This window comes from Nelumbo lutea, chromosome 6, assembly GCF_056320005.1.
Source record: "Nelumbo lutea isolate HS-2025 chromosome 6, American lotus-T2T, whole genome shotgun sequence".
Lineage (NCBI taxonomy): Eukaryota > Viridiplantae > Streptophyta > Magnoliopsida > Proteales > Nelumbonaceae > Nelumbo > Nelumbo lutea.
Genome location: NC_142689.1, coordinates 24,035,516 through 24,056,857, shown reverse-complemented (window position 1 = coordinate 24,056,857; position 21,342 = coordinate 24,035,516). Strand labels below are relative to the sequence as shown.

The 21,342-nt window shown below is 37.5% G+C and overlaps 1 protein-coding gene across 1 annotated transcript; it reads left to right on the top strand.

Moving 5' to 3' along the window:
- The first annotated feature begins 1,613 nt into the window (after nucleotides 1-1,613).
- Nucleotides 1,614-17,223, top strand: LOC148847977 (lysophospholipid acyltransferase 1-like). Its single transcript, XM_088948046.1, has 9 exons — nucleotides 1,614-1,695; nucleotides 1,844-2,419; nucleotides 7,373-7,428; nucleotides 12,453-12,673; nucleotides 12,766-13,174; nucleotides 15,513-15,598; nucleotides 16,496-16,559; nucleotides 16,639-16,757; nucleotides 16,869-17,223. Exons 2-9 carry the CDS (start codon nucleotides 2,118-2,120, stop codon nucleotides 17,004-17,006), a joined length of 1,395 nt encoding a protein of 464 aa, XP_088804172.1. The 5' UTR covers nucleotides 1,614-1,695; nucleotides 1,844-2,117; the 3' UTR covers nucleotides 17,007-17,223.
- Nucleotides 17,224-21,342: the final 4,119 nt, after the last annotated feature.

Genomic DNA, 21,342 nt, shown 5'->3' with positions numbered 1-21,342 from the left:
GTCCCCTAGTGGTTCACTTTGGTCGTTGTTCAGTGAGGTGCGACAAGTTGCACTAGAATAATCAACACTGACGGCGTAAACCAAGTATTTTCTTGACCGTCACACAATCAACCTACCGTCTCCTACATGTATATGGATTATGGAATCGTTTGGTCTTGGTCCAACTCCTGGATCATTGCGTGGGACAAGAGATCGCTAAGAATAGTTCAACTATATATAGTATTGGAGAAGTTAGGGACCTGCGTGAAAAAGGGGGGACCACTATGCAGTGGTCGATTAAGCACCGACAAAGGACGGGGGACTATTAGTGCCGGAGGACCTTTTCGGAGTTTCAATCATGGAGTTCTCTGTCTCTCCCTCCATCTTCCTCTTCTCTCTTCTCCCTCGTAACAATGTTTTTCTATTATTTTCCCATATATAAATCAAACAATAAAAAGGTAAATTTTTATACTTTCCCATCCCATCTCATCCTATCCCACCCAAATCTCACCAGAAAGCAAAGGGAGCCAAAAAAGCAAACTTGGCTGAGACATAAGGTATTCGAAAAATCAAAGCCACTGTCCAGTTGGAGACGAGGCTGAGTTCACGTCAGCGCCTCACAATGCTACATAGCACATACCGACAAATCTTCCCATGGGGCGCTGATGTGAATTCATGGTGGCTGGTCCTGTGATTAAAGCATTGTTTGATGTTTGCTGGGCTTAATCAATGAACATATTCTAACTCAGCAGTGTCATGAATAAAAGAGGATCTCTTGCCAAAAAGAATGAGTCATTCAGCCATGCATTAAGAACATATTTAGAGTATACGTACAAAAATATATTCCTTATATCTGGCTGAATGGCGTGTACCTAGGGTTTTAGCTTATAGAAAGTCCGTACTCGGTTGTTGGGATGCAACCAATCAAGTGTGGAGACAATATCAGGTTACAAACTTCTAACCTCTATGCATTCCACTTCTTTAAGACAGCAATTTCTGACTTCTAACATTATTTGGCGTCAATTCTAGAGCCTCAAGAATGTTAGTCCTAAATTATTCTTCTTCACTTGGAGGTTGTTTCAAATGCTCTGCCCACTAGAAGTAAAATCCACAAAATTCTTTATTTCTGTAATGACATATGCCCTTTTTGTGAGTCGGCTATAGAGACAATGGATCACTTATTTCTGCATTGCCAATTTTTTAGATTGGTTTGGTTTGGTTCCTCTATGAGCTTTAGGCTTGACTCATACCCAACGAAAAGCTTATCAAAATGGATTTCTCTTGATTTAATAACGGTTAATCTTATGGTTTGATTTGTGGTCATTACTTCAATATCCTTTGACACATTTGGCTTGCTCGGAATGCCCACACATTCAATCATCAAAACCAATACCCACAATTCATTATAGAAGAGGCTCGAGTGGATTTGCAGTTGCATTATGATGTTATTCATCACTTTTTAGTGGTACCTAATGAGAATGTTTATTTGGCCCCAATTACAACAATCCATTGGCTTCCACCATGTCAAAATCAATTTCGGTGGTGCCACTATAAATCTGGCATTGGTATTATTATCTAAGATGATAATGGATCGTTTCTTTTTGCACGCGCTATTCCTGATAGTACCTCAGCTTGCACTATTCGGTGAAACCTTAGTTATTTTGGAAATGTTTCCATTTGTTTCTTCTCCTGGTATTTCTTTTGTTGTAATTGAAGGTGATGCACAACTCTTAATTAAGTTTCTTGTTGGAGGACACCCTTACACCTCCATGGAGTGTTATCCCACCTTCAAGTTAGTTTTGCTCCACGAATTTGTAATCGGGTTGCTCACAAACTCATTAAACATGCATTGTTTGTTTTTCAGCGCAAACTTGGTTGTGGCACCCACCTTCTTTGGAATCTGATGCATCTGAGTGTTCATTGGATCAGCCTTCCGGCATTTCGGAGAAAACAATGAAATAAGGTCAACGTTCAAGCTGACTGGCCGTACAAAAGGAAGGATATTATGGTCATTTTAGGCACATAAGAAACACAAAAGCAAAGATCCCAAAAGAGGAGACTGGGAGTCTGGGAGAGCTTCTCAATTCTCGGCAGCTACACTTTGCTCAGACGGTTCAGCGAATTAGTAATACGGGGCCATGGAGATCGAGATGGAATCCATGGCGTCGTCGATTGGAGTCTCAGTTCCAGTTCTTAGATTCCTTCTGTGCTTTGCCGCCACCATACCCGTGAGTTTTGTCTGGAGACTTGTCCCTGGAACCCTACTGAAGCATATCTATTCCGCGGCATCAGGAGCTCTATTATCTTACCTCTCGTTTGGGTTCTCATCGAATCTCCATTTTTTGGTTCCGATGCTGATGGGGTACATTTCGATGCTTGTTTACCGTAGGAGATGCGGGATTATCACGTTCTTCACCGGATTCGGTTACCTCATAGGCTGGTATGCATTAGTTCATGTGGCTATTTATTTTCGATCCGATATTGATTGGTTGAGACTTGCACTTTTCTCATCCTTTTATCGAATTTATCTGATTTTCAGTTTACCTAATTGAATCATAAATTGATTTAAAGTATTGCGCCCTTATATTATAAGTTCTGTGTACAATTGGTACGACTAGATGAATTATATGGCGAGGGAACTGAGGTGCAATAATTTTTTGGAATTTTGGGTTCATACAAATATACAATGTAGCTTAATTTAGCTTCATTAAGCAAGAAGAAGGAAGAAGGAGAGCATTTAGCATATTTATGTGATAATAGTACGTATACACGACTAGAAAAGAAAATTCTGCTACGACTCGTTCAGTAGACGGAATCTAAAACTACTCTCACGATGTTCTGTTTTAGAGTAAACTTGTTCGAGCTCTGCGTCAACAGACTAACTTATGAATTCCTAAATTCTTTAGAACATTCATAGTTACTTGTAAGTCTCTATGTTTTATACTGTTTCAATAGGATAAAAAAGAAAATATATTTCTAACATTCTTCTGGAATAAATGTTTGTATATGTTTCTCTTGGGCAAGATCTTGAGTTCGGGGTGCATAACTTCCAAACAAGGATTAAATTTTTTCCTCCCAGAAAGACATATAGTAACTACCTCCAAGCTTCAAAATATGAAATGTGTTGTTGCGTATTCTATGATGCTTATCAGTGTTGTTGAAGTGTTTTAAATGATACATTGTGACGTGACACTATCCCCTGACAAAATGTGAGAACCAAAAAGTAAAAAAAAGGAGTTTTGGTTGGTTGAAACTCTCAATACACAAACTTTGCATATCAAAAGAATGATACTTTGAACTTTGACCACCTCCACCCCAGAAAAATATAAAACACCACAAGAAAATAATCTATTTTCTCCATTCATCTACAGGTTTATAACTTCCAAAACCCAAATTTCGGTGCGGTCAGTAGGGTATGGTAACCTTTGGCATTTTTTTTTTTTTTGGATAAAGTGGCTACCCTCGACTCAAACCCACATTCTCACACTTGCCAACTTGAGATAATATAATGTTTTATATAATTTTACCAAGATTAAATAAATAACTTGTGTTCATGCTTTATTTAACTATGAAATCTTTAGATTATGACCAAGAGTTCTGTCATAGCCAAATTTTGTGCATGGAACCAATAAAAAATTACTTATATGGACCCTTGTTCTACATGTCTAAATGGCACTCTGTATTTCTTTTTTTTTTTTTTTTTTTTTATGTTCTGATCACACCTGGAAATTGCAATTTCTCTAGCAAAAAGGGTATGAAAGAAGGAAAACTGCATATGTTCTACAAATATTACGTTGAACATTTCCCTCCTATGCTTGAAGTTATACCTTCCATACTACGGCGTAAACAGGTTAAACTCAGATCAAATATGCCTAAATCTGAAAACCAATAAAAATGTACCTAAATCTGATTTCAATTATACTACTTTTCTGATCCAAAACAAATCTTGCCCAACAGATTCAGATCAAACAGGGACTGCATTCTGATATTATGTCAATATTAAATTAAACTAAAAAACCAGAATATTATATATCATCAATACAAAAAACTAGAAATGACTTTGGTGTTATATATAAGCATCATTAGTGAAATAAGTCAAACAACTTTCCATGAAACTTGAAACTATGATCATTTAGTAACAATATAACTATTATATATAACAGGGTCAGATCTGGACCGTAGTTGGTTATGATTGGGTTGGGTCCAGATTCTATCTTATTATAAATATATCTGATATTTGAGGTCCAAATCTGGCTTGATCTGATCAGATTTCCGATTTGGGATCAGACTATCAGATCTCAGGGACATTCCCATCATACTCCTATTTACTTGCAAGGACTAAGCAGTTGCTATGGCATAGAGGAGCCAGACAATGCATCTAATTGCTAAGGCTGATTGGTTAAAGAATTCTTTAGCTTCAAAGAATAATATATCTTAAAGCAAGATGCCAAGTTACCTCTATCATAAAGAAAACTCTCCTCTTAGGAAAATGCGAGTCTGTCCATGTTTAGGAGATATTATCTAAGAACCTAAGTACCTATGGAGCTGTTCTCAGGCTATTCTGTGGCTGATTTGGTAAGAAATTGGAAGGAGATAGCCCTTCTTGGACTCCTCCTCCCTCTGGGTTCATAAAACTGAATTTTGATAGTAGTTGCTTAAGGAATCCAGGGCCTTCTGGGATTGGGGGAGTGTTTAGGAATGAGGATGGGGTTATTATTGCCATGTTCTCAGGCCCAGTTGGAGAAGGAGACTCTCTTAGGGCTGAGATTCTTGCAGCCCTGGAAGGTATCCAAAGAGCGAAAGATATGAACATCTGATGTTTGGTCCTTGAAGGTGACTCGGAGGTGGTGATTAGATGGCTAAAAGAAGAAGACAGTGGCTTGTGGAGGTATAACAACGAGAGGAAAAAATTCAGATGGCTGAGTAGGGATATGGCAATGCAATACAGCTGGGTTAAAAGGACTGCTAACTCAGTTGCTGATGGGTTAGCCAAGCAAGGGGTGAATAGGGAATCTATATTTTGGGCTAATTTTTAACTTTTCTCCAATGTACTCTGTTGGTGGGGTGTTAAGACATTTTACCTCCCCCCTCTTGTTGTAATTAAAGTTCACAAAGTTTCACATCATTAATAAAGTTTCTTGTTACTGATAAAAAAAGGAAAACCTAAGCACCTATGATGCCTAGATGTGGATACCAAATTACCAGCACAGACATGGATATGGTAAATGTGGAAATGAGACCTTTTCCTAAGATCCAAGTTTTGGATAATATACAAGCATGTTTATCCCATTCAAGGTGTATCTATCCAAGGTTCAAAGTATCGACACATATTGGCCCGTATCGGCCAATCCGTATCGTGCCGATGGCTTCCCAATATGCCCCTCCAGGGGTTGTATCTGGTCAGACCATGTTTCAAAGGGTAGTCGGGCCTTAAACCGACTCCTCTGAACCGGTTTTGAAAAAAAAAAGATAAAAGTTAAAAAAAAGTACCGATACAGGCCAATATGCCCTATCGGCGTATTGGCCTGTGTCGATACTTTGAACCTTGTATCTATCTTTGAAGCTAAGTGCCATTTTTTGTAGCTTGCCAAGTTCAATTAAATTCTACCATGTAGAGTTATTTTTTTAGAATGATTGTTACAATGTACCATTTATATGCTCTAATAGTATTGATGCTATGAAGACTCTAAAGTGTCCATTAAGTATGTAGTGTTGTATTGGATACATATCATGTCTTGCACCGGTATGCAAAGTATAGCCAAATATCTTGGTATCATGGTTGAGCATTATAAACTTGCTTATACATCTTTCTTGACCAGTGGCTTAAACTTTCTTTGTTAAAGACAAATAGGAAGCAAACAGTGATATAAATAAAAAAGTCTGTCCAATTTTCACATGAGATTTATTAGATTCAATCCCTTACATTTATCTTTAACTCTATGTATTACAATGCTAGTAGGAATGGATGACCCCCATAAGAAGAAGTCACTGAATTAGGGAAGACGCACAGGGATACTGTATTTATTTAATAGTTGATTCTTCTAAATCTTTTCATAGTAGTTCTAGATTGATAGTGTGAAAGATAAGGTTTAGTTGAGCTGAGTTGGTTATAGAATAATAACCTTTACAACTTTGTTTTCACCTTAGATGCATTTTATGAAGTAAAAAAAGGTGTGGAAGTAAGACTCCACACCTTTTTTACTATTTGGGAGGAAAGAAATGCAAGAATATTTGAAGAAAAAGAAAAAGTAAGGAAGCCTTGGTTGAAACAATAACTTTGAGTGTGGCACATTGGGCAAAAAGCTTGAAGCAGTTTTCAGATTTTAAGGTCGAAGACTTTTTCAGCGTTTGGGGTGTTATTGGAGCGTCTTCATCTACAAGACAGCAGAGGTATGGTCTCCAATAGAGGGCTGGAAGAAGCTGAACTTTGATGGGAGTTATGTGGGTAATCTGGGTTTTGGGGGGGGGCATTAGAGATGAAGATGGAAACCTCATTGCTCTGTACTCTGGTCCTGTGGAATAGGGTGATGTGGTAAGGTCAGAGTTTCTAGCTGCTGCATATGAGGTTGAGAAGGCTAAAGAGTTGGGTATTAATATACTGATCATTGAGGGATATTGGAAAACTGTGATAAAATGGAAATTGAAGGATCCTGTGATAAAATGGAAATCAAGGGACATGTCAATCTGTGTGAGATGGGTGAGGAGATCTGCTAACAGCTTGACAGATAGCTTAGCTAAGCAAGGGGTACAAAGAACACATCTGTTTTGAGCTCAATTGTAAATTTGTTTTGGGTCAGCTTACTAAAGCTGGTTTCTTTCACAACTTCTTGTTGTATCCATGATTTTTTCTAATTAATGAATTCTTTTCTGCGTTGCTGATAAAAAAAAAAAAAGATTACATAGTTGTCATGAGATATACTTCCAACTCATAACCTATTATCTAAAAAGGTTGACATCATTAGACCCTTTCTGGCTGGCCCTGGAAGCCCCCTCTAGTTCTCCTTTAGGGACCCCTATCCAAGAAAGTCAGCAAGGTTGCTAGCAGATCTTGGGCTTGGTATCCACTTGATGGGGGTAGCAAATGTCTAATAGCCCAAGGACTGTCTACTCTTGATGATAGCCAGCCCATGCCAATGATGGAAACAGGTAGGCTACCGTTTCCGAATTTTGAATTGTCTAAATCCACTGAATTAAACTATAGCTTATGAATTGTGCTTATATATTGTTTACCATCTTGTCAGTTATCTTGCTTCCATTACTTCATTTTCTATTTTTGAAATCTGTTCTTCACTTTCTGCTAAGGGATACACAATAATCTGCCTATTTTGAAGAAGATAAAAGAGAAAAAACAGCCAAATTTCTGACTGAATATCATGTTTGTGACTTTGTTTAGCCATGTGTACTACATGAGTGGGGATGCATGGAAGGAAGGAGGCATTGATGCTACTGGTAAACATTAATTCAGATCTCATGCATACCTAGTAGGCTAGTATTTCCTATTTCAGAAGGTCCAATGTTTTTTTTTTTTATTATTACTTGAACAAGTTACTTGCTTTGTCTAATTGGTTTTATTTTTTGATTGGTAGATGTTCATGATTATTTTATTGCTGAATAGAAATGAAAAGAAAAGTTGAACTAAAAATAAAGAAAAGGGATAGAAAAGAGAAAAAGACCAATAACTTAACGATAGATATGGTGCTAAATAGAGCAGGATGGTGGAATAAGTTCATGTAGCCAGCCCCATATGGTTACTATCTATTTATCTATCCAAACCCTATATAGTTTGGACAAGGATTTTTTAAGTTGAATTGAGATAGGAAAGAAAAACCAGAAGGCTAGGTTCTAAATAGAGCAGGATGGTGGAATAAGTTCATGTAGCCAGCCCCATATGGTTATTATCTATTTATCTATCCAAACCCCATATAGTTGGGATGAGGATTTTTTAAGTTGAATTGAGATAGGAAAGAAAAACTGAAAGGCTAGGTCAGGTGCCAACCTCTCCATACACCAGAAAATAAAGAAAGAAAGAAAGGCTAATTTGGTAGGATAGAGCCCCAATAAACTCACTTCTACTTTACCTCACTCTTGATCCTAGGGTCAGCTAAACCATTGATGGATCTAACCCATGGAATGAGATTCCCCCTAGTTGCCACTGATCTAACCTCTCTTGTACAGTGATGCTACACCCATGCATCCTCTTCTCCATCCAACCACCACCTGTGAATCTCCTTCTACTTCCACCTGAGCACAGCCAAGGGCATCTTAATCACAATCCTTCCAACAAAGAATAACCGACCCCGAATAAAATCACTCTGTTCAACTGGTCTATGGTAAACATGTAGTATATTCCCTGTCGGGACTCATAAGCATGCCTTTGATGCCAAATGGCCTTGGTTCCCCAAAGAGCATCTATGAAAGTTTAGTCTAATAGTGTGATGAGCCACTCTAATAATCTGGCCCATCATGATGTTCCTCGCCTTGAAAAAACTAATTAGCAATAAAAGAAGAAATTTCACCAACTTCCATGCCCTTTATTGCACATAATTTTAGTTTATTGACCTTGAACCTGAATTGACCAAAAAGATATCTTACAAATTGAGTGTTGGACGTGGAATCCAACACTCCCCTCCCCCTGTGGCTAGGCACATCAAACGTGAGGGAATGCCATCCTTAGGCCTATCTGCGCATGCATCGGCCCACCTTGAAAAAATTCACTGTGGAGTACATGGAGGGATTTGATTATGTTACGTGCCTTAGGAGAACTCACCCCTAAAAGCTAGCTGTTAGAGGGAGGGAACCAAGACACATATATACCTCCCAACAACATCCCATTACTACCGATGTGGGATATCTTACATTAGCATCCCATACTACCATGTGGGACAAATGGATCGTGACATTCCACCACGCTCCGCAGTCCTGGTGCCCACACAGGTTGGCTTTGCACTAGTCCACCTAATCCTGGCCGAACACTACAGTACCGACGTCACCACCTGTGCCGCACGATTGCAACTGGGAGGCATAGTGTAGGCTTTGATACCATTTGTTATGTGCCTTTGGAGAACTCACCCCTAAATGCTAGCTGTTAGAGGGAGGGAACCCAAGCACATATATACCCCACAGCAACATCCCATACTACCAATGTGGGATATCTCACATTAGCATCCCATACTACCAATGTGGGACAAATGGTTCGTAATAGATTACCTCCTCACATCCTATTTCGTGGAGAAAACAATAGAAGTCTTAAGTAGGGATTTCAACACCCAATGGAACTCCAATCTGAACTTGATTGGACCTGACCAAATAGAGAGACTATTTAACCCATCCCATATATGGTACATAAATATGAATATTTCAATGCTGCAATGGCAATGGGTCAGGTTTAGCATGGGTCCATCTCAATCTGAACCCAGCCAGAAACCTGATCAAGGCTGGCCTGACCCTAACCTTATTAGGTTGGGTCGGTGTAGGTTTACCACTTTTTTCCCCCCTCTGCAAAGTGCAGGTTTACCACTTAACTTGACCCACTGACATCCCTAAGTCTAAGAAATGTCATATTAGTTTGTTGGATATATATTTTTAATTTCTTGTTATTTTTTGATTGGTAACTGTTATACTTTATTAGTTTGTGTAAAATGAGTGTGTACATCAACTGCATGGGCTGGAAATGACTCCACATATCCCATTTTAGCCATACTTGTTACAATGGCATACTAGCTTGTGAGCTATTTTAAGTTCTTGTTAATTCCTGCACGATGGTGACTTGTTTTCAAATTTTGATGATTCTTCATAGAAATCTTGAAGTTAGAATCATTCCCAAGCTCTTTTCCCTTTTTCTTTAAGAAATGGCCATCCTGGAGCTCAGATAGGCACGTCTTACTTTAGTAATCAAATTGTTGAATTAATCCTTGATTTTCAGCAAAGAGGTTTCTAATAGGTTGATGTGTCTATATATGAGTCCTAATCAAATTTTTAGGGTCCGTGTGCTCATATTTTGGAAAACTTGGCCATATAAAATACATTTTTCATGGGCAGCCAAAGGCTAAATTGTCCCTTTTTGAGTTTTGCCTCTCATTGTGGAAATTATTTTGAGGGCGTTTTAAGCAGTTCATGTGAGGTTTCTTTTTATTTATTTATTGATGAATCAGGTTTCTGTTGTTTCTTAGAAAGTCAGAAGTGAGGTTTAGTAATCTACATCGAAGATTTTTTTATGGCTGTGTAATTTACATCCAAGGATTTAAATATTTTTAAACACCTGGACCTAGGGCAAAAATATGTATTGATACTGACGTTTTCTACTAGAAGAATTTTAAATTACTATCATGGTTACACCCTCAGCCAAATGTCATCAAACTCTATTTTGATGTTGCAGTATTGGCAAGCCTCAAATCTTCAAGTTTAGGTAGGGTGTTTAGAGATCATGAAGGCAACCATTTGGTACCACTTGGAGAAATGAGCTTCAGTGCAGACTGAATTGTTATCTTTACTCCAAGGGTTGATTCTTGATTACAATTCACAACATTGGAAATTTAAAGGGACTCTCAAGTGGTTATACCAAAAAAAAGATGGATGAAGGAGGAGATATCATATCCTTGGGTGCATCTCTACCCCATCATGGAGGCAAGGATGCCAACTTCTAGATTGATCTCTGTATTTAGGTGGACTCTGACGTCTGCCAATTCACTTATGGATTCATTAGCCAGAAATAGGGTCAACATGGGTTCATAGTACTGGGATCCTGCCTAGAGGGATTGTTTTTTTGGATAGATAATAGTAATGGGGGGAGATTGCTAACTACGACCCCTTTATACATTGGGAGGCCAATCACCTAGGCAACCAACTAGGCAGGTGATGCAGATATGAACATCATAATGGGGGCAAATTGCTAACTACGACCCCTTTATACATTGTTTTTTTTTTTTTTTTTATAGATAATAGTAAATTTATTAAAGATCACAAGGATACATATTACAAAACCCCACAAAGAGGCATGAGGTGCCGCCTCTAAACTATATCATAAAGCTTACAACTTAGCCCCAAAAAGCTGATTCCTATGTACCTCTTGTTTGGCTAAAGAATCTGCCAACCCATTTGCCGACTTCCTTCCCACTGATCTGTGACTGATATATTTGATGTTAACGGATTGGATTGGATTCAAATAAGGGTATATCCGAATCCGGTTCAACACTGTTCATGACGGGTCTGATCCGATCCGATAGGATCTGATAGGCATGGATCTGTATTTGAATCCGATTGGGAAATCTGATCTGATCCGATTTGTTTTCTTTAAAAATTAATAAATTATTAAAAGAAAAATAAAATATACCAATTTAAAATAAGAAAAACAAAAAATACAAGTATTTTTAATTATTTTCATCATATATACATGTTTTTATAAAAAAATAAATAATATAACAAATTTACAAAAATACAATATAAATAATATATTTATAAATAAATAAATAACATATATATGTATTATATATTTATATAAATAAATGATAAATCTATAACATATATCGGATTGGATGGGGGGATCTGAATCCGACCCAAAGATCTGAACAGGGGTGACCCAAATTCAACCAAATTGGATCGGATCAGATCATGATCCGATCCATTTGCACCCCTATCTATAGAGGCTGCAGTCTATGGCTCTTTTAACCATCTGACCCCTTTATACATTGTTGCTAGTGTTTATAATCTTTTTTAGCTTGATAGGTGTATATAGTAAAGCTAAAGAATAAGACTCTTAATCTGTTATTTTTTTTTCTGAAACTAAAATAAATTTTATAAAAAAAAAGAAATTATAAGAAAGGTGACCACTTCTTTGAACTAGGGGAGTTGCTCAAAAATCTTTTCACTTTTTCCCAAAAATCATTTGCAAGTTGTCATTTGATCATTTATTGATTTAATTTGTGCTTCAACAGCTTAGAATTAACATGTAATTACATAATACTTATGCATTGTTACATAAAAATAAGTGAAACGTATATGTATTTATATAATTTTTGTTGCCTAGGCATTATCTAGCTATCTTAACTACATTTTTTCTCCAACCAACAAAATAACTTGTAGCTCACTTCACAGTAGAATGCGACAAATGATGAGATGCCAAAGAAGTAATAGTTCAAGAAAATCAGCCTATAATCATTAACTAGTCTTGTTATTAAAAATCACATGGAGTCATTGTCTTATTTCCTAATTACCCTTGGGTATTTAGCATTTTTTTTTCATTTAAAAAGTTTGAATGTCCATTTTCATTACCAAGCTTCAGATCAAATTTATGCTTTGGTAGTTTTGTGATATCTTACTTTTAATCTTCTACAAGAAAGTCTTGACTCTTGAATAAAAGAAGGAAAAAGGGAAGTTCTGAATCCAATGCATGTAACTTTTGGTGAAGGTTCTTAATCTTTCATATTGTTTATTTTGTTTACTTATTAATTACTACTTTAACCTTTTCTAAAAAATAGGAGCCTTGATGGTGCTCACGCTGAAAGTCGTTTCCTGTGCAATTAATTACAATGATGGACTATTGAAAGAAGAGGGTTTGCGTGAGGCACAAAAGAAAAACAGATTGCTACGCTTACCTTCTCTAATAGAGTACTTTGGTTACTGCCTTTGCTGTGGGAGTCACTTTGCTGGACCAGTTTATGAAATGAAGGATTATCTTGAATGGACAGAAAATAAAGGGGTAGGTTTAGGATCTTGCTTTCATTTCTCATTTGTTACTTTCTTTACTTGAAACTGATAAAATATGAACCATTCAACCCTCTGCTTGCACAGATTTGGAGCCAATCTGCAAAAGGACCTTCACCATCCCCTTATGGTGCAACAATCAAAGCTCTACTTCAAGCTGCTATATGCATGGCATTGTATCTATATCTAGTGCCGCATTTTCCACTTTCCCGATTTACTGATCCCATATATCAAGAATGGGGATTCTGGAAACGGTTGAGTTGCCAGTATATGTGTGGGTTTACTGCACGTTGGAAGTATTATTTTATCTGGTCAATATCAGAGGCTTCCATAATTATATCTGGTCTTGGATTCAGTGGTTGGTCAGATTCTTCTCCACCAAAGCCACGTTGGGACCGTGCAAAAAATGTTGATATTATTCGTGTTGAGTTGGCAAAAAGTGCTGTTCAGATTCCACTTGTGTGGAACATCCAAGTCAGTACTTGGTTACGTCATTGTAAGTTTCTCCTACTTCTCTTCCAACTAGAACTATTGCTTGTGAATGTCAAGTTAAATGGTATGGGGTTATTCTGATACCAGAATGACAAGTTGACAACATCCCAATCGTGGTTCACAACTTTGATATCTATGGACACTTCGCCATGTAGATATTGGAGATATTTCACTAAATTTGCTTAGATATTTGGAAAATCTAAAATATCAGAAAAGATTTCTTGAAGCATGGAAATAGTTAATAAACCTCCAAGGAATCATTAGAATAAATATGATTGCACATTTAAGGCTTAAAACCGGTAGCGAAGAACTGTTTAAATCAAATAAGAGAAAATTGAGACACTTTAATAGGTATCTTTCTCCTTGTTTCCCTTTTAGTCTTTTAGCCATATTCTCTTCATTAAATATGTCAGTTCCTTGTGATTTTGACCTTTTTTTTTTCTTTTTATGTTACTATATGTTTTGATTAGTTTGAAAATACTCTTTTGTTGTCTTATGCATTTTACTTTTTCGTTTGAACTGTAGTCACTTGGTAAGTTAATATTATCAAAATAGTAAAGCCAATTATCCAATCACCAATTCTCTATGATTCTTTTAGGGCTTTTTTTTTTTTTAAATTATATATATATTTTTTGAAAAGGTAAGGTAATTTATTAAAATAAGAACCAGTACAAAGGAGCCTAGGCCATTAGAGGCTGCTTAGAGCCACCACAAATTACAGGTACAACCAGTTCTGAGATCTAAACAACAGGCTCAAATTCTGATTTTTAAACAACTCCGATGCCGACACCCAGGACAGAAGTTTACCCACAGCTATCTGCACCATTTCCTCTGAAGATTTAGCTTTGCCCTGAAAAATTCTGTTATTTCTTTCAATCCAGATAGTCCAAAGCACAGCAGCCGGGATAGTCTTCCAAACCAAGATACCTTTCTTGCTGAGACCCTCAATCTGCCAACACAACAGCAGATCCTTCACAGAAATTGGCATTACCCAGCTGATTTCCAAAGCTTGGAGAAAATGCCTCCAAATATAATTCGAGACTGGGCAATGTAAGGCCAGATGTTCAGTAGTTTCTACTACCCCACCACATAAGCCACATGACATATCCGAAATCTGAATGCCACGTTTCACTAGATTAACTTTGGATAGACATTTATTTAAAGCCATTGGGCAGAGCAAAAACTTCACTTTAGAAGGACCGAATGAGCTCCAAATCTGCCTAGCCGTAAAGTTTTCCTGACCTGAACTTATCAACTTACTGAACATAGACTTAACAAAAAACATGCCATCAGCTTCCCATTTCCATCTCTAAGCATCCTCCATGTTTGGGTCAATCCTTTGGTTCTGGAGCAGGCCCAGCAAAATTGCATACTCTTCAATTTCCCAGTCAAAGAGGCGCCTCCTACAAGTTAGGTTCCAACTGAAAGAGTTACCATATTGCCAATGAAACATCAAAAAGTTTATTTAATAATATTCTAAAGTTTTAAACCTTAAATATATAATCTATCAATGAAATTTGAATTATTGCTGACATATAGGCAAAATATCAGAAACCTAGCAAAATGGGGATTTTTTTTGCCAATATTGCCAATATTGCCAATATTGTGAGCCATGATTGTTCAGCAAGTTGCCCAATTTTAGTTAGGTTATAAACTTACAGCTGGTGGTTTGTTTAAAATGTATTAATGTCTTGGTCCTCTTGGATGTCTAGGAAAGCAACCTCAAGATATTCCAATCATGCAATGATTAGATTGTATAGGTCAAAGCAGTGCTTAAGCTGACACGTTGGCTAAACAAAGGACTGTGAGGGAGAGAATGTTCTGGGCAGTTTTGTAAGAAAGATTACTGGGGGCTCATCACCTGTTTAGGGGTCGACAGCTGTACTGAACTCTGGAAATTTATTTTTAAGTTGTATTAATGAAGTTACCGTTTCCAATAGAAAAAAGCATGTGCTTAAGCAATGTATCGTTCCTAACCTAGGTGAGTATGCACATGTAGGCACTAAATGATTGGTATATACACAATGTAAATATCTAGTATATATCCTATATTTTCCTATACAGATGTTCTCTGCCAATTTGTTATGATGTCTAGTTCGTCTGGTTCCAGCACCAAGCACTTGTCTGCATTGTGGTAAGGTTTTTGATTTTTTTGTTTTGGTTTTTTCTTGTTGCTAATAATGTGCTGTATATTGGTTTCACTTTTTTCTTTCAAATAATTACACTCATAAACATGTACATGCAATTCAAGACATAGGGCAGCCAGTGGAATCTAGTTATAATCTTCCTTTTTGGCCTTTTTTGCTACATTTGGTTTTGATATTTTCTTTATGTTACTTCAGATGTTTATGAAAGACTCATTCAGAAGGGAAAGAAACCTGGTTTCTTTCAATTGTTGGCTACGCAGACCGTTAGTGCTGTTTGGCATGTAAGTATGGTTATACCTCAACTCTTGTGAAGTTGTAATTTTGATTTTTTTTATAATGAACATGTTATTCTCTAATTTCTATTTCATGGAAGTTAGTTTTGCAAAATCTGTAGAAGACTGCTGCTATTATTGATAGGCTATTCTCGTTATGATACAGATGGAGACTTCATAAACTATACTTACAGATGGTTTTCGAATTTGTAGGCTGTGCTAAGCTCTTATTTGTTGCTTTTCAACCATGAGCTTGAGGTTGAAAATCTGACATCTAAAAGAAAAATAGCAAGGAAAAGTTAGTGTTAAGAATTTTTTTTGTCAAATAACCATAGAAAAACGAAAATAGTTTTTGTCAACTATTTCCAGTTGTATTTTCCTAAAATGTTTTCAAAATTCCATGAATGGTTTCATCTTTGGCAAACAACCCATGTCCATCTTTGTTACTTTGCCCGGGAGTGCTTCTCTTACTGCCTTGCCTATTTTTTCTTGCTTAACTTGGATAAGTGCTAATACTGTAAAAAAGAACGTGGAGGAGTGCTAAGAGAGTACAAAAGTCGTCCCAATTCCTATTATCTCTCATATGAATATTCGTTTACACCATTTAACTGGGACCGGATTGGTTGGATACAAAATCTTACACACTGCTCTGGGCTACCTATCACAAGTGAATATGTCAGTACTCTGTACACATAAGGGTGTTGGGTCCTATGTTAAGGAACACTGACGTGTTCACTCGTGATAGGTTTTCCAGCCCAGTGTGCAAAATTTTGTCTCCAGCTAATAGACTGATTTAATTACTAGTGATCATAGGGAAAGTACATCCAAGTGACACGCCTATTTTTGTCTTTATGTATGACTGCTGCAACCAACTTTGACCTTTTTTCTGTTCTCAACAAATTACAGGGACTATATCCTGGATACATCATATTTTTTGTTCAATCAGCATTGATGATAGCAGGCTCACGAGGTATTCTTCTAATTTCATCTTTTTATTTGTGTAACGCTGTCTAGCATTTCTTGAATACTTTGTCTCTGTCCTTGAGCAGTCATATACAGATGGCAACAAGCTATTCCCGAGAACATGGGTCTCGTTGGGAACATCCTGGGATTTATGAACTTTGCTTATACACTACTGGTTTTGAACTATTCCTGCGTGGGTTTCATGGTTAGTTCATATCTGTTTCACCTCTATTTATTTTGAATCCTTATCCTTTCAGAATCAGATCTATTATTTTTTGTTGTTTGGTTTCTAACTTTTACTACCGGCATTAACAAGGTGTTGAGCATGCACGAGACACTCGCTTCCTATGGGAGCGTTTACTATGTTGGCACAATTGTTCCCATTGTGTTGATACTCCTGGGTTACATCTTCAAACCGAAGCCTGTCAGGTCCAAAGCTCGGAAAGAGCAATGAGGTGGTGAACGCGTTTTGATGCACTTCTCAGCAGTTTGGAAGAAGTTATATAGAACCATAGATCCACCCCCTGTCTCTAGCTCAACAACTGAACCCCCCTCCCCCCACCCAAAAAAAAGGCACCCATTTTGATGGTACTGTAACATTTTTTTTTCTTAATTTAAGAAGTCAAGTCAACATGCAATATCACTTCAAAATTTTTAGCCAGGACTTCAAATCTCTTCGGCTTTCGTTTCTGTGCATGTTTTACTGTAATCCATGATGAATGAAACTGGTTGGTGAACAGGCGCTTTAGATTGGCACTGAAATGCATCGATGAAAATATGGTGGACTCTTCCTGCAGTGATTGCATTCATGGCTCACCTCTCCCAACCCAATTGATAGATAACATCTTTCAGATAAGTTGACGAAATGATGACCCTTCTTAGGAGGTCAGTCTAAGTTTTTGAAGGCTTTCATGCAGCGGCTTCTCGTTAGTAATCATCAGTTTCACTTGCAATCGATTGATTTGGTGATTATTGTTAAAAAAACAATAATCAACATTTGCCTTCTTTTGTGATGAGCATGGTTCTAAGGCTGCATTTGGCATTCCTACCTCCTTTTCGCAATTAAAAATTCAGTGTTCATAGAGGTATTTTAACTGTAAAAAGGAGATAAGGAATGCCAGATGCAGCCTAATATATTATGATATATGTATGATTTTTATAGACACCAAAATGCTAAATACTGACAGCTAGGGCCTTTTAATAGGTTTAAACATTAACGCCCATTCTATCTCTTCGTGAATCATTGAAAACTCTGGATACGCGATTTTTGTATATGTAGAGGATCGATATTTTGAGTTTGAATCACCAACGTAACGAGCTAAAAAATGGGTAGAAGAAATGGTTTTCTCTTAATTTTCATGTTTAGAGGGTAGTTCTCAGAAGCGAGGGAGATAACTTCGAAGAATTTTATGGTGGTGGTGAGGGGGTCCAATAATATAAAATAAGTGATTCCTCAAGAGAGCATATGTGGGAATCAATAATTGCTTATTTTGGGTTCATTACCATTTTCCTAATTAATTATAATATTAGAAGAGACGCGTGCTATGCATAAGCTGGTGTTGTGGGTAGGTTTAAATAACCCTATGTTCAAATTTCGATTTTTTTTTTCAATTTTTAATTAAAAATACAAACAAATAATTTTAAGAAGGCTGGGAAAAAATATGGGGAGGAAATAAATAAGATAAAATGGTCAACTGCATTTTTAGGTATATATACTGAATGAATTACCATTTTAACCACTAAAAGACAAGAAAGTCATTCCTTTCATCCACTTAAGCCATTTAGGTTAGGTTAAAGAATTTTTTCTCTACAACACTACAAACCAGTTCCATCGGGCAAAAAGTACTGACTAGCTGAAATGGTCACCTAACAATTAACATCCCTCTGAATATAGATATATGGGATTAAATCCCTATGTATTGGCAGGAAATCGGCACACCTGGCGCCTCACACGTACATCTTATCATGCATCTCAGATCCCATCACATGTTGGCAGTTGGCACTGCCATTAGCACTGTAGCAGATCATGCTTGCCAGGCCCGGAACCCCACAAAAATCTTTCGTCCTCTCTTTCTCGCGTTTTTCCATTTTCCACCCAGAGCTTTCGTTTTGCTATCCTCTCCAACCGGCGAAGGAGGCAAAAGGCATCACCGGCGAAGGCAAGATTCTTCCGGCGAGTCAGAGTCAGACTCTGCCTCTGGCTGCCTTCCTCAATAAATAGCGGCCCTCGAGCACTGGAGTCGTCGACTGTCATCTTTATTTCTCAGTCCGTCCGTCTCGCTTTTGTCGGTGCTCCTCGTCCCGCTCCAAGTGGTCTGTCTGCCCATTTATCATCTTCTCGGCAAAATGACTAAATGAGAATCGGTCGCATTTCCTTTCTAAGCTGGAACTGGTGGTAGGTGGGTACTGTAGCAGTAGTTCATCATTATCTTCGATTTAAGGGGGTTAATGGGGTGTTCTGGAATCATCTTTTTTACCTTCACTTTAACTTTTGGAAGCAATTGATTGATTCAGCCAAGAAGTATTTATATGGTCGGATTAAGGTTTTTTCAGAAAGGAAAATAAAAATTGAATTCTACCACCGTAAAGCCAAATTCAACAAATCATAGTTAAGAGGAAAAGCAATTCTGATCTTGACCGATCGTTTTCATTTTTAAGGCTATGGATGATTCAGGGATTCAGGTGCTAACAGCAACCGGTTCCAGAAGGGCAGTGAGGGTCGACAGCTTTCACTTGGTGGGTGCCACCGGATCGAGCGGTCATTGGCCTCTTTGATGGGTTTCAGATATCTTACCAGAAAAACTTGGCAGCTGCATTCCAAGAACAAATAGGCTTAAAAAGAGAAAAACGATTTCATTGGACCTCATTTAGTTGGTCAATGGCCATAAACTAAGCTTTACAGTTTACGCTATAGGAAGTGGAGAGAGCAGGGTAATTCCCTCATTTAGATTTTGGAATTTCAATTCCATGATCAGATTTACAGTGACCCCATTATTGGAGTTCAGGTTTTCTTCCTCTGTTGTAATATGAAGTTCTTTACTTTCTATTCTTGCTGTTTTGGTTAAAAGTTAAAAACAATTCTTCTCATCTTCTGACTTCTCGACTGTAGTAAGTACATTGTTGTGTAGGCCTGGCCGCACCCCTCGAACAGTCGTTCTCCCAAAGTATCAATTATATAACAGGCATTGGATTCAATCTTCAAAATGAAGAAATGATCATTCCAGCTGACCATATAAACCACCATCGTTGATGCTACCGCTTATCATGTCCCATATACCATCGAAGGATATATGTCCCTTCAAAGGACTCAAACTTCTCAGGACTGAAGAACCCTATGAAAGATCTGTCTGGCATGACTGAAGAGGCTTAGGATCTGCTTCTAGTACAATCTCGAGATCGAAGTGCTTGTCAGGGAAGCGTTGCATGTAGTCCTCGTTTTCACAGAGATTCCGCCACTCAGAGGAACCTTCTGTTATCAGAGTGTCGAATTCATCCTTTGTTGGAAGGGCACCTCCGTTTGATGGTCGATGGTAGCAAAGAAGACACTGGCTTTGAGCTTTGCCAGACCGTCTCGGCTGATCAGTTCCCTCTCTTCCCATCCATCAATAGATAAGCCATGTTTGTTATAGTTGGACCTATTTCTAGGATTGTCGCCGGTCGCCGGAAGAAGCTTGACTTCGCCGGTGATGCCTTATGCCTCCTTCGCCGGTAGGAGAGGATAACAGAACGAAAGTTTCTCACAAAAAATTGGAGAGAACGAAAATGGAGAGACGCGGGGATGACGAACGGCGTTCATGTTAAACGCCCGTTTATCATCCCCGCACGAATTAGGAATGCACACGCGCTTGTGAACGCGTGTCATCCTCTTATAATGTTCGAACGGCCATTAACACTTTGACTGAAGCCGAACCCGCCCAGCACCCCTCGTGGGACTTAGCCCAGGCAGGTCCGTCTGCCATGCCAGGCTGCAGGTGGCATGATTTTTTTTAGAAAAATAATAAAAAGGTTCACATAAAGTAACAAGATAAACAAGAAATAAAAAATACAATAAAAATGAAATAAAAAATATAAAAAAAATGAAAATACAAATTTATATACATATAGATGTATGTATATTAATATATTAATATTATTCTACGTATTTATATAAATAATTTATTAATATATGTGGTTTGTACTGAGCCAGTTTGCGGACTGTACCGTGCTGGCATGATCCATTTTTCGTGCTGTGCCGGGCCAGACGCGGGTCTCAAAATCCAGGCCTGGCACAACATTGGAGTTTAGGCTCTTGCTATAATGCCTGACCCCGGTGCGGGTAGGACCGGCCCTAGCATGGCTCAAGTCGTAATGGTCGGGTTAGCCCTCTTTACAGCTCTTAATTAGAGAAACAGAAAGTGAGAAGGTTGAGGGGAAATGAAGGTCTTGTTTGGAAGTGTTTAAATTAAAAATAAGTGTTTATTTAAATAAACACTTGTTTGCATTTGACATTCAATTTTTTTAAGTACTTATTAAAAAATAAGCAGTTATTTTGTATCGGGTGTTTGGTAGTTATTTTTTCTAATAAACACTAAATAAGTATTTGTGACTATTTTGTTCATTTTTTTTTCAAAATTTCAAAATATACTCTTCGAAAGCACTTTTATTAAATTATTTTTATAAAAGTACATTTGCAAAAACACTTTTATAGTACTTTTATAAAGTGCTTTTATAAAAATGCTTTTATAAGAGTACTTTCTTAAAAATACTTTCATAAAAGTGTTTTTTGTAAAAATGCTTTTATAAAAGTATTT